At 35.6% G+C, this 17,380-nt stretch overlaps 1 protein-coding gene across 12 annotated transcripts in view; it reads right to left on the bottom strand.

Annotated features, from left to right (window-relative positions):
* Klhl13 (kelch like family member 13) overlaps positions 1-17,380 on the bottom strand; it is a 585,186-nt gene that overhangs the window by 29,159 nt on the left and 538,647 nt on the right. For all 12 annotated transcript variants that reach the window (XM_051178443.1, XM_051178436.1, XM_051178434.1 and 9 more), the window contains one exon: positions 4,551-4,689. In XM_051178443.1, the coding sequence (XP_051034400.1) occupies positions 4,551-4,689 (139 nt within the window). The remainder of the gene's footprint in view (positions 1-4,550; positions 4,690-17,380) is intronic.

Below are 17,380 nucleotides of genomic sequence, written 5' to 3'. Positions count from 1 at the left end.
TATGTGGTTGAATAGAGGATGGATTAGAAATTCACATAGCAGAACAATGAAGGAACATAAAACTGAAGGTATTTTGAGAAATGGCAGCACACTATGAGGATTTGTATCTACATTATATGAGAACATCTATTATTGAACACTGGAAAGATAAATGTCCCAATTAAAAACTGGGTCAAAATTCTAAATACACATTTCACCAAAGATGGCCGTAAACACAAATGAAAAGCTGTTCAACATAATTAGCAACTAGGGAAATGCAAATCAAAACCATAAGTAGTACTTCACCTATTTGGATGGCCATATTTTAAAAAACACCAAACAATTGTCAAGGAGCATGTACCACATGCTTCTTTTTACTGTACTACATGTCAAAGAGCATGTGCTATATATATTCTTTACTGTAAAGAAATCAGAACTGTCCAAAATTCAGTGTCAATATAAAATAGTGCGGCCATATTGGCAAACACGCTGGCAGTTCTTCAAAAGGTTAAACATACAATTACTCCAGGACCAAACTTTTTTCCTAGGCTCATACCAAAAAGAAATGAAAATATTTGTAAATATATATATATATATATAATATATATATATATAATCATAGCAGCATTGTTTATAAGCTAAAAGCTGGAAGTCATCAAGCACCCATATCACTGAACAAATGGGAGAACAAAATGTAGTACATGAATGCAATGGGAATATTGTGTGGTCATAGAATGAAAGGAAGTCTGTTTTATGATATAACATGGAAGAGCTTTGAAACCTTTCTAGTAAGTAAAAGAAATCAGTAATAAGGTTCATGTATTTGATAAATTCATTTATATGAAATGCTTAGAATAGACAGAGCTATGGAGTTCGAGATATTAATGGCTACCTAGGGACAAGGAAGGGGCTGGCAGCAGATACAGGTTTTCTTAGTTTGAGATGATAATATTCCAGAATACACTATTATGATAGTTGCAAAACCCTGTGTACTGTCTAAAGCTCACCGACTTATACTTTAACTATGTGAATTATATAGAATATGAATTTTTTATCTCAATAAAGCTCTTGTTTAAAAATTAAATGCACCTGCAGGCATATGATACCGACTGTTATCATCAAAGAACTGCATACATAGTACAAGAAAGCCATTGTCAACCAGGAATATTTAGGAGGAGTCAAAGATATGAGAAGCAAGCCCAGACACAGTAGCAAGTCGAGGAATGGGGGCAGTGAAATTATCCTTGACTTTTAACAATCACTCCTTAAGCTAACTCTGGGTAATCTTCTTACTTCATACATGTATTTTATACTGCTAACTCCATCATGGATTCTCCTGGGATTTGGTTAAGGTTGTAGGAATCCAAGCTGATTATGTATTAAATGTCTTTCTAGGCACTTTGACAGCCTAATTTGTTGCAGCCTATTTAATAAAGATGACTAATCTTATAGAGTTACCCAGGCCAACCAGATGGATACCTTATTTGGTGTACCCATCACTTTTGTTCAGCTACATTTTCCCCTGACATCTTCTCTGTTTAGCTTGGGTAGAAGAAAAAGAAATATTTATCATAGACCTTACTTTCCCATAAATTGTGACATTTAATTCTCATATCTTTCACCTAGATTACAAATAAGGAAACTGGTCCAGAGAGGAAAAGAGACTTTCTCAAAGTCAGATCACTAGCCAGTACTACTATAAATAGAATTCTAGTTTGGGCTGACCTAGACAAATCAAGTTATTCTCACTACAGTTAGGAAATGGGAAATCATTCAGGGTGAGACTTCCTAAAGCAGTTATTCCCCATGGATCTTTCCCCTTGACAGTACTTTTGATACCCGCTCAAGCTGGAGTTTGTGTTGTTGCTAATTTTAACACAATGATAACATTTATATATTAAACACTTCTCTGGCTTATTCCCTTGACAACCATACATCCAAAATTAGATAGAAAAAGGCTCCCTGCTAGTGCTTGGTCTTAAAAAAAATCTGTTTGTGGGAACATTCTTTTGAAAAGTAATATTTGTATTAATTCTTTGAGAATTTCATAAATTATATTTTGATCACACTCAACCCCTCTCTCCCCACCTGACTTCCCTTTTTCTTTCTTTTCCACTGTAACTCATTAACTTTAATTTGCATTTGCATTGCTCAGATGTGAGTGAGGCCTGCCCCAAAGTGTGGCTCACTTATCCAGGGGTCACACTCTTAAAGAAAACAAAGTCACTCTCTTCCAGCAGCTATCAAACACTAATAGCTCCTCAGCTAGGTAGGGGTGAAACTTTGTGCTGTCACCCACCCCCATAGAAGGAAACTGTCTGTCTTGAATTCGCACTACTCTTGGGCACACTGTCACAACTGCTGTAGATTCGTGTGTGCATTTGTCTTGTTGTGTCTGGGAAACACTATTTCTTCACAGTCTTCCACCACTCCTCTGGCTCTTACACTCTTTCAGGACGATTCCTGAAACTTTGGGGGGGTGGGTGTGACATAGATTTCCAATTTAGGTCTGAATAGTCTTCAGTCTCTTTTTAGCTGCATATTGGCCAGCTGTTGATCTCTGTGCTAATCACCAACACTACGTAGAGTAGCTTTTCTGGTGAGGGTTGTGAATACACTAATCTATGTGTATAGCAATAGGCCATTAGGAGTCGTGTTAATACTATGTCAATTTAGCAGAATAATTGTAGTATATTTTTCCCTAGGGATGAAGATCAGTGTAGTCACAGGTTATTGAACCCAATAACAGTGTCAGGTGTGAGTTCCATCTCCTGGAGTGGGTGTTATATACAAAAAAACATTCATGGGCCTAAAATTCATGCCGCTATTATGCCAGTATCAGGCCAGAAAAGTCATTACTGTAGCTCATATGGTTCACAGCTGGATAACACTGATGATTATGATTCTCCCTCAGAAGCCTGCATGGCGTCTTCTAGCTCTAAGGAAACTAGCCAGTAGGGTGAAGTTTTCAGGTCTGTATTCACTTTAATTTTCCACGTTTTATGACTCACATAAGTGTTGTCTTCACCATTAGGGTCTTGAGTCAAGTTCTGGAGGATAATCAAGAGCAAAGGCAATAGCCTTAAATGTTTATGGGTTTTGGGGACATCACTGTTCCAAAACTCAAGGAGGCTTAGTCTTGGTACTGGTGGTTTTTACTTGCTAGTATGTTGTGTCTAGTTGGGGTATTGTCCCCGAGTTATAGTAACTACATTTAAACTCTTTTTGGATATGTATTATGCATATATTTCAGTATTATGCATATATTTCAGGGTTTCTCTGTGTATTCCTGGCTGTTCTGGAACTATAGACCTGGCTGGCCTTGAACTTAGAGATCACGATGTCTCTGCCTCCTGAATGCTGGGATTAAAGGCATGCACCATGATCCCCAGGAATTTTATTTTTCTTAACAGTCAAATAATATTCCATTGTGCAAATGCATTGTGTTCCCTGGCTATTATAAACAGAGCATTAATGAATATTGATGGGTAAGCATCTCTGTAGTAAGATTTAGAGTTCTTTGAGTACCCAAGAGTAGAATAGCTGGGTTGTGTGGTAGATTGATTTTTCAGCTTTTTGAAAAACCTCTACACTGATATCCACAGAAGCTGTTCCAGTCTGTATTTCCACCAGTGGTGAATAAGAGTTCCCTCCTACCCCACATCCTTACTAAGATGTTTTGTTTTCTCGATCTTGGCCATTCTGACTGGAGTAAGATAATGTCTCAAAGTAGTTTTAATTTACATTTCCCTTATGGCTAAGGATGTTGAACATTTTGTAAATGCTCCTCCAACATTTATATTTATCCTTTGAGAATCCTGTTTAGGGGGCTCAGGCTGCATAGTGAGCTTCAGGCCATCCTGGGCTACAGAACAAGATCTTGTCTCAAAACAAATGAATGAGCAAAAAAGGTAGGATAGATCTGTGTGCTGAGTGCAAAAAGCATATGATTAAATGATAAAAAGATAACAGGGAAAACATTTAGCTATTTGAAATGTTCCCTTACTGTAACAATGATTCATAATTCATCTCTCCATCATATTATCTATTCATCCATGGAGAACAGAATCCATGGTTGGTGCTGAAAGGAGATTCTTGCATTTATACAGTGGTGCAACTTCACAACTGACCTGCAATGTGCTCTGTGGGTTCTTTATCTGAAAATGCAACAACCTGGGATGAAATGTATGGTTGCATAGACACTGAAAATGGTATTACAGTACTTTAATTCTTGACATCTTTCCCTAAACAACTCAGTACAGCACCTTCTTACTCTACACAAATAAAAACAACGATCTGTGGGAATGATTTTAAACTCAAAAATGCATGCACTTTTCTATCAAGATCTCTACATTGCTAAGGTTTTGTTTTTCTAAGTAATAGATTCTACTTCTGAGAAATTTTATGTTAACAGTAGCTGAGCTAAAAACAGATTTTCCATGCACCTTCCCTTCCCATCCCCACACATTCACAGCTGCCCCAGTTATTGATGCCCTGCTCTTCAAAACAACAGAAATGACCGGAGGGTTTTGTAACTGAACAAATCCTGCCAAAGAGGCAGCTGAGATTACCTGTAACACCACAGAACTGTGGGTATTGCTGGTGAAGATGCGTGTGCTTCCAGCCTTGCACTGCAAATGGGAAGAGAGCCCCATTTCACTGCTTCCAAGGCACAGTTTCAGGTGCTGGTCTTCCTCTTCCACAAGAGATCTGAAAGATACGTTAAATGAGAATTAAAGGAAAATGAAAATCTGCGCAATTCACGGTAAGTGAAATTATTTAGGGAAACAGTCTCCTGCTGACAATCATCTACCCAAGGAATACACTGAGGCTCATTTCACTGCATTCTAAATTCATACCAGTCCATAGGATAGAAGAAAGAATATGTTTAAAATGCTTTCCAAGAACAGAAAATGTAGAAAAGAACTGAGAAATCAGCTAAAAGATAGTTTTAAGCTATAGTTTCAAGGAACTTCAAGAGTGACAATATTAGCTTTGTGTCTTTTACTATTCAGATAGCAATGCCATCAAATTGTGTCCTTCATGGTTATGCTTAATTTCAAGTACCTAATTTCAGAAAGAGAAAACTAACAACTGATGTATTGAATCACTGCTGTCTATCAAGTACTTGCCAAGAACTTCACACATGTGAACTCTTTTACTTTAAGACACCCAATGTAAAAGGTCGTATTATTAGCTCCCTTTTCCTTTAATGGTTTATCTATTGTATATGAATGCCCATCTGCATGTAGGTCTATACATCACAAGTGTGCCTGGTGCCCGCAGAGTTCAAAACAGAGAGTCACATCCCCCCAAACTGGAGTTACAGATGGTTGGGAGCTACCATGTTGGTACTGGATCTACATTTTGGTACTCTATAAGAGCAACAAATGCTCTTAAACACAGTTCAGTGTTTCCAGCCCCTATATCTTTTTCCTTAAGGACAGAAAAAGAATTTACTCAGGTTTATTCAAGTAATGGAGTCAAGATTTAAATTTAAGTCTGGCTGTATTCCAATTTCCATCCACCCATATTAATAAAAGTTTTTTTAAAAGCTGCAATATATTAATGCAGTACTTCATCTTTGCTGTTATTAGTAATCATCCCAGTGAACTCTGACCAAATAACATTTTAAACATGAAATAAAATTTTAGTTTTCTCTTCTTAATTTGGGATTTTTAGAGAAATAGCTATATTGTACTAATATTTCCATTTTTTCAAAGAAATTGATAACTTAAGTAAATACAAGATATCCCTATTTATATATTAAAATAATAGTTTTCCCCCCCAAGGGTGGTAAGAAAGGATCACAGAACATGGAGGGACCCAGACACTTAATTACCAGAGATAATAATGAAACCTTTGATAGTTACAGGGCTTTCCTTAGGTTATACTAAAAATTGACCACCCTGGAAAGATCTGTCATTATTTCTTACAAGAGGCCTTTTGTACCCTTAACTCTACATAGCTAAAATGGATTCTGGATCATGCGCCTAAGAACAAGGAGTCCTTGGCTCTGAATTGGTTTGGTTTGTGCATTCATGATAGATACTGCTAAGTGGATATTAGGAAAGGAAAGAGCATTGATTTAAATCTTTGTACTTATCTATAATTTCCTTAAATTTAAGATATTTGATTTTTAGCTGGACCATCCCATAGCAAAGATTTCACCCTTTTCCTGTAATATCTATAACCTGAGCTGCTCAATTTTAATGAGAGTTTTAAGACTATAGCTATTTTATACACAAAGATACTGCTTTTTTTAATACTGACACCAATCAAGTGCTTTTAAATCCTGCAATAATTAGCAGACATTCTTGCCTTAAGGGTAACATCAATTCTTCTTAACAATATTAGAGTCATAGTATAATGAAAAATGAATTAATAAAATATAACCATGTTTTATTCATCTCTCATAGATATTTAATAGAGAATAATTCAAGTGAGATTTTGACAAGCATAACAGAAAATGAACATAGCCTTCCATTAAAGTTTCAGAAATAGCTTTAAAAGGAATGATATAATATATATGATTTACATAGCATGCAAAATACTCATATACATGTTTGTAGACAGGCACTGGAATTTATAGCATCAATTGAAAAAGTCAGAAATAGATGGTGAGGCACGTCTCTACCCAGAATATATCTATCCATCTAAAATTACTTTAATAGCAAATTCAAGCAGACGGTGCTATTAATTTCTATATTCCCTACACACAGCCTGGTATGAGAGGCTTAATTTATGTCCTGTGACGGAATATGGAATCTCATTTCTGTGAATCATTCCAAAGACATTTCTTTATCATGCAGAGCTTAAATGGCCATCAATTACCACTTTACAACAAGGACAGGAGTAAAGCTGCAGCTGTTCTGTCCTTATGACAGATCCTAGAGGTTGCTTCTTTGAATAAACTACAGATAACAACTTGTTTACTTGTTATTTGTCCCTTGCTCTCAAAATGGAGAAGGCTTATATGAAAAAGCACGCCTTTCTTGGCAATAGGAGATAGCTGGCTTTCTAATTAATTACTTCAAAAGCTGGAGAAGCCCTCATATTTGACTTCTGGAATACTGAGGAGACTGAATCTTTAACATTAATAACATTCCCTATTATTTCTGTGTCAGTAACAGTACATGCCATTTCACCCTTCTTAGGAAATTGTATCGCCTTCTATCTTCTTTTTATTAAGTTTATTGACTTCAAGGAAATAGCATTGTTCTTCAACACTGTAAGGAAGCAATAGATTTCTCTTTATGGCTCAGGCTACAATTATATCATGTTATATTACAGGATTTTCTATAAGACTTCCAGATTTAAAAAAATTAAAAAAAAGATTTACATAAAAAGATTTATTTTTCAATTCATATAGTTAAAACAATATGCATGCCCGTGGTTCTCAAAGAGCAGAAGAAAGGAAGGAATTTTGCTTCCAATCCCTGCCCCTCACCACACACATCCCCTGACAATGTTTGTGAACATTTTTCATTGTACCTACTGAGGGAGGGGTAGGCAATTACTGTCACCTCTTGGGATGCTGCTAGACACACTGCAGTACACAGAACAATTCTGTATGTCAAAGATGTTTTCAGGCAAAAAAATGTCAATTGTGCTAAGGTTGAGAAACCCTGGTATAGAGGGATCGACTTCTCCATGAAGTGTTTATTGAGTAATTTCATGTTTTAAATAGTTCCCAGTCCTTGGCTTGACTCCAGGAAGTAATGTTAGCAGTACAAAAACACAGTGGGGATTATTAATTACCACTAAATCTTCTAAAGCCATCTTAACCGAATACCTCAGCTCTCCTCATTCCTAACATTTTGAAAACTCAAGTGTTTACAACAGATCAGTAAATAATAGCTCTGATGTTTATGAGATAATTATGTAGAAAATATTTTTATATTTTATTTAAGAATAACAATTTTTTAATTCTGTCTAAAATAACTGGTCACTAGATTTACTTTTATATAAAAACTTACAATCTTGTAAATCTTGAGAAAATCCTGCCATTTTATAAATACTAAAAGTTTATTTAGAGGAGACAATGTCTTCATCAGTTTTTCTAAAAATAAATCTTTCTGTTATAGCATTAGAATCTATGTATGGCTGCCAAACTAAGCATGCACACTGAACAAATTTTATTTTCAAAGCAACAATGAACCACCAAACATAAAACTAAACTTTTACAAAATGTGCATGAACCAGCCAAATGTGTTTGCTCAAAGAAAATAATCACTGGTTTTTGTTTTTTAAGGAGCATTAGTTTAGAAATGAGGCACCCTCTACATCATTTAACTAAAATCACTGCAAACACACACACACACACACACACACACACAGAGAGAGAGAAACTAAACATATAGCAGTGCACTTACACTAAGCAATTATTTTGTTAAGAAAGCAATGCCAACATTGTAATCTTGTCTCAAACTTTCCATATTTTACTAGAACCTCAAGGAAAATATATGTAAAAAATACAAATGCAGTAATTCATATAGACAGATGGACAAATACATAACAGATAAAAATGTTCAATATTTTCAGTATTCCAGGACATGCAAATCAATGTGAAACATCTATCTTTTAAACCTATAAATTATCAAAGAGTAGAAGAGTAGAATACAAGACACACTCTGAAAAAACACTAGCGCAGGCATGCATGAAGTCCCTGAAGTCTATGTGAAGCTGTTCATCCAAATGGATATTTGACAAAAAGCTTCCAAAATTACTAGACCAGTCTTTTTTCTTTCTTCTATGATAATGAAGGATTGTGCACTACATCTATGTCCTAGGAGACCACCACCAAAAGAGTGCTCTGTGAATCCTGTTAAAATGTTTCCTGTACTGAACAGTCATGTGTAATTCATTTGTTCAAGGTTCTCTGAAGAACAGAATATTCTTACAACTTACTATGCCAATCACATTTGTTGATATGTTCCATAGGAGCACACCCTCTCATTTGCATTGAGTCCACCAAACTCACAAACTCCCTCTGAACAGATCAATAATATTGTCATAAATAAAAGTCACTGCCAGTGAGTGAGAGCATATAAGAATGGCAATAGTAACAAGACAAGACAGTCATAAATGTTTTAACATAACCATAAAGCAGACCAGTTAATTTAAGTCAACAACTCATGCTTTCCACAACCCAACCCTCAAGAAAAGAAAAGAGAGATTTCAAACTCACAGTTTTAAAAGAAAATCAAGAAAGGGGTTTTCTTCAAAGTAGTACTCTCCTTCCATTTGTTTGTCTGCTCTGAAGTAGAGAAGTGTCTGCTAGCAGCAGCATTTGCTAAATGAAATATTTCTTGTGATAAAGTTGCATGGCAGGTGGAGGAGAAATTTTGCCACCTGTTCTCATACTCATTTGAATTTGAGTGCTAAATCTGTCAAGGTATTTCCTTCCACCCTTGAGAAATGAAATCAAAAACTTAAGATGATAGGATCTATTTCCCACTAGTTTGCAGATAGATTCAAAGTATTTATTGACTATTAAAGATATTAATAAATTTTTTCTCCTCTACCAATCCCAAACAAAAACAATGATAAATTAGAAAAGGTTTGATATACATATTCATTCATTTTATTTTTCTCCATTATAAAAAATTAGGGAAATACAAAATTAAAATCAGGAACAAAATTTCCAACTTATGACATAAAATAAGTAAATGTGGTAGTTGTTTAAATGATGAAAAAAAAATGATACTACTTCAAGAATTGAAATATCAGTCTACTAACTAAAGTGGAATTTACAGTATCATTACATGAGGAAGTTACAAATATTATGGCAGCCTATGTAAATAAGGCATAATTAATTGCTGGCTAAGGAATGTATGGAAAATTTATCACCTTAGTAAGTTTATGCTCAAAAGGAAATAGAAGAACAAAAAACTTCATTGAGTTATTTCTATTCTTATGATATATGTTAGGTCTATTATTAATGATCACAGATGGTTTACTAAAAGAAACCTTTAGCATAGGCAATATTTTTTATTTTTATCAATACCTGCTATGTTTTCAATATTTTGTTTCTGCTGTGATAATACAAGCATTCTTAAAAATAAAAATAATCAAGGAATTAAGAAAATGTCAAAATAGCATTTCAAAGTAAAGAAACTATTGTGCATACTTCTCACATGCATACATCCATCACATTCAAAATAGAATTACATTAATAAGTAGCTGATGTCCATAATAACATAGGAATAAGATCATTTACTCAGCACCTGCTGTGTACTAGGCACTATGCCAGGCACATTCTCATATGGTACTTAATCCTCATGACAATCCCACTTTCAAGACTGGGAACTGAAGCTCGGGGAGTTTAATGCTTCACATACATATCATAACTATGAACCTAAGCCATGTCTAAACCTGGAGGCAACATTTTTTCCATTACATGAGGGCTAAATTTAAAAAGAGAGAGTAGAGACTGTACAATGATTCACATTTAAAAGCTTATTTTATAAATACAAGAAAGCTATCATAAAAATACACTCTGTTGAAGGAAAGTAATTTTCTGGTTTATTTAATTGCGTCCCAAAGCCCCTGCTTTGGGTGTGGGAGACGATGATGTTCCAGGTAGCTCACTGCAATGACTTGTAATGATCTATAATATAGGATAACTATGTTTGATAAGAATTAACAGAAGACTTAGAAATATCTAGTAGTTAAGAAATTTTAACATTTTCAAAGGAGTAACAAATATCCAGAGTTAGATATACCAATTTCATTGAGCTGATTATTGTACATTAAATGTGTGTATAGAGATACCACAGTGGATCCTATGAATATGTAAATTTACTAATATGCCATTTATAAAATTGCAAATAAACCATTTTTCGTGGTGCATACTTGTAGTCTTAAGTACTTGGGATACTGAAAAGGGCGGATCTCTTGAGCCTAGGAGTTTGAGTAGTTTTGACTATACAGCAAGACCTTATCCCCATCCCACAAAAAGGTAACAAATAGGACTAGAGAGATAGTTTAGTATTTAAGAGCATTTGCTGCTCTTCCAAACAACCTGAGTGTGAATCCAAGCACCCACATGAGACTCCAATAACTCTAGCTCCAGGGACTCCAACACCCTTTTCTTGCCTCAAAAAGCACCTGCACAAACATGGGACACAAGAGCGTATGCACATGTGATATGCACACATATACACCTGCACACACACACGCACAAGCACTAACTCATAAATAAGGAAATAAATCTTTTAAAAATGAACAAACATATAAGAATAAATAAGAGTACCTATTTTATGACTCAAGTTTAAAAAAAGCATATCAAAGGTAAAAATATGTGCTAATATGTGGGAATGGGTAGTACTTCCTGGATCATAATTCAGATCAAGTTTAAGGAGATTTTTACATTACTGCATTTAAAAGAACATACCAGCATTTAAAAGAACAGATTTTGAATTCCAATGCTGACTATCATAATCACAAAAATAGCACTGTGACACAGATGAGGGAATTGGGCTAGACAAATGGAATGACAAATGATACTCCATTAGATAACTGTAACATGATGAAAGTTAATTATCCAAACCAAAAAGCATTTGCACTGAATATTTCAATCTTGTCCTTGAACAACTCTAAAATTAATGATTTTGCTCTCAACCTACCATATTTTAAGACTTTGTTCTACTCTGATCATTTAAGACACTGATACTAATTAAATTACATAAACTTTCATATACCTTGACCAAAATTTCTTTTAAGAAGCTTGATTTATATATTATTTTATTCTTCACATTTTAATAATATTTTAGAGACAAAAATATGAGCCTATAGGTAGATAATGGGTGAATAGGTGGGCAAATGGATGAATAGGTTGGTGGATGAATTGTGGATGATCATGAACAGATGGAATTCACTATATATTCTGAAGTGAAAATAAAACAGTAAGTGTAGAAACAAATTAGTGACTGTTCATTCCATTCCTGGCACACAGAAAACATCTCATTCAGAGAGCCTGTTTCCTTTAGACAACAACAAAATATGAGAAATTGCCAATAATCCATCAGGCCTGACTAACAAGAAGACTCAGTATACCTTCAGCTTTTCTCTTCCTTCAATTCCCAATGAAGGTGGAATGAACACTTCAACTCATTCAATATCAAGCCAACTTGCTTTGAAACTTTTTTCTTACAGAGGATTGGTCAACTCTAGTGTTATTTTATCCCCATTATCTATAGCTCACCAATTCTGAAATTTGACTATTATGTTAAGACATATTTAAATGAGAGATCCATACTATGAACAAATTGGGGTTCACAGGCCTAAAATTCTAGTTTATTAAATATTCAAACACTCAAGTTACACAATTTGAATATTTATTTAGAAAGCAGACCCTATAAACCAAGATCAAATTAGCAACCACCAGGACAGATCTATTGGGGTAAAGGAGAATGATTAGTAGGAAAAGGAGTGAAAAGCCAACCTAATTTTCTGTATTGCCCAGTTACATTCAACTTTATTATTTTATGTATATAGGTCTTCTACCTACATGTTGGGAAATAGTAATAAAATATCACCTTAATTTGAAATAATGGTTCAAAATCTTTCTTTCATTCCTTTATACACAGAACCTTAAACAGGTTTTTGTATGACAATCATAACATATGACTCTCAGAGTAGGCGAGAAGCACACAGAAAGAAATGAGTCATCAAGGAAGTGAGAATACTAATGAGGTGTTAAAAGTTTGTCCACAGGTTAGAAAACAAGACCTACTACCTTCACTAGATCTTCATGAGCTATTCCGTGAAGTAAAAGTTTCCAATCTTTTTACATGACTACGTCATTTTATGTGGAAGTGAATTTGACTCCATAGTTCTCAATGATTCTTTCTGGAAACCTAGTCAATCGGAACAATTTTCAGGAATTTCAAATATATCCTATTATCATGCATCCAAGTGAGCCATGGATAAACTATTTTGAATTATAAAAGGCAACTGCCATCACCAAAACATTTCCGTCATCCCCATTTTATATATTTATAATGATCAATTACATATGCATTATGGCTTAGCATTTCAACAGATAACTGTTCTTATGGCTCAGAAAACTATCTCTGTGCTCAAAAATTTGGTAAACAAAAACTCAACTCTACATTCTTGGATTCATAGTATCTGGGTCTAGTCCTCCTTAACTGAGCATCCTAAGTAATTCATAATAAAGATTCTTGATTAGAGAATAAATAAATTTGAATTGATATAAATTAACAGCTATTTTAATTGAAGTATTTTTTTAAAGCGAGTATTACTATGCCTGTTGTCTACATTTAACCAAGTAGTGTGGAAGAAACACAATCTTACTTCAACATTTTTTAGGAAATAATTCACCAAATTACAATACCCAGCAGTCCCTATGGGTCTTTCATATCACATGTTCAGGGATAGAGGCAGGGAAATGAGAGAAAGGGTGGGGGGCGGAAGATGGGTCAACCATGAAAGACATATGAAGAAGCCTTATGGAAACTCACTAGTATTTTTTAATTATGTGTATGAGCAATTTATTTCCCTGTATATCTGCATGCCATGATCATGTCCAGTGGTTGTGAAGGCCAGGTAAGGGCATTACAGATGGCTTTGAGTCGCTATGCAGGTGCTAGTAAGTGAATCTGCGTCTTCAGGAATTGTAACCAGTGCTTCTTAATCATGAAAACCAACACACACATACACACACATATATATATATGTGTGTGTGTATGTGTATGTGTGTGTGTGTGTGTGTGTGTGTGTGTATGTGTATACATATACCTATGTAATTTATTTACTTTAAAGGGCTTATTCAAAAGTATCCTCCAGAAGTGGATACTATTTTCACAAGGCATGTGAAAAAATCTCATTGCCAAAGACAGTTTACTACCCTTTGAGTTACTATTGGTCATGGAGACTCCAGAGGACCCTTACAACACAGGGTATTGCCACTGGTCTTTTTGCCCACTAGAACTACTGCTACTGAAATTACCACATACTTTGAATGCAGGACATAGAAAAATAAACCTCAAACTAACCAGGATATTTCTTTTCTGCTAGCTAGCTTTTATAGTGCCATAAGGTGATTTTGAGGTTGCTAGGGGGAGAAAAGACATCAGTGGTCCTACCCAATGTTGCAATGCCAACCTGCCAGAAAATATGTGCCTACTGGTGCAATAGAGGCATTACTATTATGAGATAACCAATTTCTATCTTTATTGGATTTGAGAAGCATGTTCCACACCAGGGATTTCATGCCTGGTAATATAAACCTTATGAAAAATTCATGGTTAGGGACATCATAGATCCTAGAGGGGAACCTATTCTTGTTGTTTTAAATGGTAATGTTGTCAAACTATTTTGAAAATATTTTATTTATGTTTAGACTCAGAGATTTGTACAGATATCAATCTTGGTCAGAGAAGCTTCTTATCACAGTAGGTAGTTGTTAATGCAGAAACTAATGAGTCTGTTAAAAGTGCTGAAAATAGCGATCTAAGATCTCAGCGATAGGCCACCTATCAATGTCTCCCCACCCAAAACTTATGGAACACAGTAGAAGAGGAGAGAGAAAGAATGTAAGAGCCAAAGGTTAGGGAAGAGTGCTTTGAAATGCTATCATGTGGACATGCCATGTTAGCTGCACTCATGAACTTACACCAGCTGTTGTTGACTGCGTAAGATCAAGACAAGCAAAAATTCCAGGAAGGATGAGGGAAGGGCTCCCAAGGCCTCACCCAAGAGCTACTGGCAGTTGGGGTTTTGACAGGATATGCCCTCAGCTTGCAGCCACTAAGAGCACCTCCTGTGCACATTCACTACTCTCCCTTTTAAAAGGGCCCTGCCCCATTCCCATCTTTCCTTCTCTCCCTCTCCTTATCTATCTGCTCCTTTTGCTGTGTGTGTTTCTCTCTCTTCCTCTCCTTCCTCTCTCTCTGTCCCCTCTATCCCGAAGTTCCTATCCATGGAAGGTATATACCCATTCCCCTTTCCCCTATTACAATCCTTTTCAATTAATTAAAAAACCTTTAGCTTGAACTCTGTTGCATAGTGCCTTTCTATTTCCAGCAGCTTTTTTAAAAATTACAACCCCAGAGGATGCTAGAGGGTGCAGTGAGGGAGGAGAAAGGAGTTTGTAAGATCAAGATACATTGTGCACATATACAAAGTTTTCTAAGTATAAAATATTTTAAAGGAAATTCACTTAATTTCAATCTGGTATCTGCAAAGCTTCTGTAATTACTAAGAAGTTCTTCTGTGAATAAAATCCACAACATAAGGAAATGTGGATGATTTCTAAGAACAAATCTAACGTTTTCCTCTTAAGCATTATTCCGATTAATTTTGACTTCAAGTCAGACACTCTTTTTACTAAAGTGTACACATAAAACACGAGCTAGCGAGACCTCACAGACTCTGAACTGACAGCTGGCTGTAGAACCTGCATGGGACTGAAGTAGGCCCTCTGACTTCATCTGCCATGGGGGGTGCTAGCAGTGGCACCAGGACCTATTTCAGGGGCATGAACTAGCTTTTGGTAGCCCATTCCCTAGGGTGGGATACCTTGCTCAGCCTTGATACAAGGGGGGAGGAGCTTGGTCCTGCCTCAGCTTGGTATGCCAGACTTTGTTGACTCCCCATGGAAGGCCTTACCGCCCCCCTTTGAGGAATGGATGGAAGGTGGGAAGGGGGTGTGGTGGCAGCAGAAGGGGACGCAGGGGAAACTTGGGTTGGCATGTAAAATGAAAAATATTTTTAAAATAAAAGAATCAAAACAAAACCCATATCATTATTTAAATGCATGATATATATATATATATATATATATATATATATATATATATGAATGAATGAAAAATATTTCCCTGTGAAGAAAGAGTACTTGCAATCTTAAAAAGACTACAACTTTATTTTCTTTACAAAATTACCAACTGATATACAAAGGTAACATATATTGGTCCTTGGCTGACTGCTTTTGGTGAAACTATTGTCACTCTGGGCCAGTACCATGGAATTTACTAACAATGATGCATGGACTCTGGATTTGGGGGTAATCTCGTTCCCAGACAAGACAGCCACCACTTCCCATCTAATAAAACAATAATGTAATCCTTCATATCCCAATATATATGTTGAGTACTATTATGCAAAGAGGAACCAATATACAGGGTTACAGTCCAAACACTACTCTAAGGTCCAGTATACATTCAGGATTTAAAGCATCTCTTATGTGCCATACCCTATACTAAAAAATAGAGCTGGACAGTGGTAGCCCACACCTTTAATCCCAGCACTCTGGAAGCAGAAGCAGGCAGATCTCTTTTGAGTTCAAGGCCAGGCTCCAAAGCTATACAGAGAAACCCTGTCACAAAAGCAGAAAGAAAGAAAGAAAGAAAGAAAGAAAGAAAGAAAGAAAGAAAGAAAGAAAGAAAGGAAGAAAGAAAGAAAGACAAACATCAGGCAGTGTAGTTTCTTGCTAAGCCATCATAGCCAGACAAATAATTACTAATGGATTCAATTATATAAAATTATAATAGATGCTTACTATTTTCTACCAATGAATTTCATGTATAATTCATGGAACCAACATCCAACCTTAGTTGAAATTTTTTCCCTAGTTCTTAAGAGTATTCTTCCTTCCTTTCTTTCTTTAAAAACATGCGCAATATGTATGGGTGTTTTGCCTATGAGTATGTCTCTGTACGACTTGTGTGCCTTTTGCATGCAGAGGTGAGAAGAGGGCATCAGAACCCCTTGAACTGGAGCCACAGATGGTTGCGAACTACCATGTAAATACTGAGCATCTAACTCAGGCCTTCCAGAAGAGCCACAAGTGATCTTACCCCATAAATCATTTCTTCAGCCCTGTGGGTATTTGTTCTTATTTAGCATATAACCATGAATTTAAAAAAATTCTAGATCTGGCTATTTCCAAAACTAGGTTAACAAATAAATAATACTAAATATTCTAAGTGTAAACTGGAATTATATGAAACAATGTCAAAGTTTATAATGATGTGATAGTATAACACAACATCTCCAAAGCAGTATGCTCTAGCTACATCTATTTAAATACCCTGAAAATATATCTATGGAAAATATGAGCAAGGTCTCCAGTCTACTTAGCATTCTCCTAATGTATCAATTTCAAAATTGCAGTGCCTGATAGCACAATATTCAAAACTTTTAAAGTAAAATATTGCTACTGAGATGGCTCACTAGGTAAAGGTACATACTACCAAGCCTGACAACTTAAGTTTGACACATGGAATCCACATGTCAGAAGGTATCCTAGTTTCTGCTCTATTACTGTGAAGAAATACCATGACCAAAGGAAACTACAGAACAAAGCATTAAATTGGGGGCTTGCTTACAGTTTTGGAGGGTTAGTACATTACCATCCTTGCAAGAAGCA

The sequence above is a fragment of the Phodopus roborovskii genome, unplaced genomic scaffold, assembly GCF_943737965.1.
Source record: "Phodopus roborovskii unplaced genomic scaffold, PHOROB, whole genome shotgun sequence".
Classification (NCBI taxonomy): domain Eukaryota; kingdom Metazoa; phylum Chordata; class Mammalia; order Rodentia; family Cricetidae; genus Phodopus; species Phodopus roborovskii.
The sequence above is the reverse complement of the archived record's forward strand: the minus strand, read 5'-3'. Positions and strand labels throughout refer to the sequence as shown.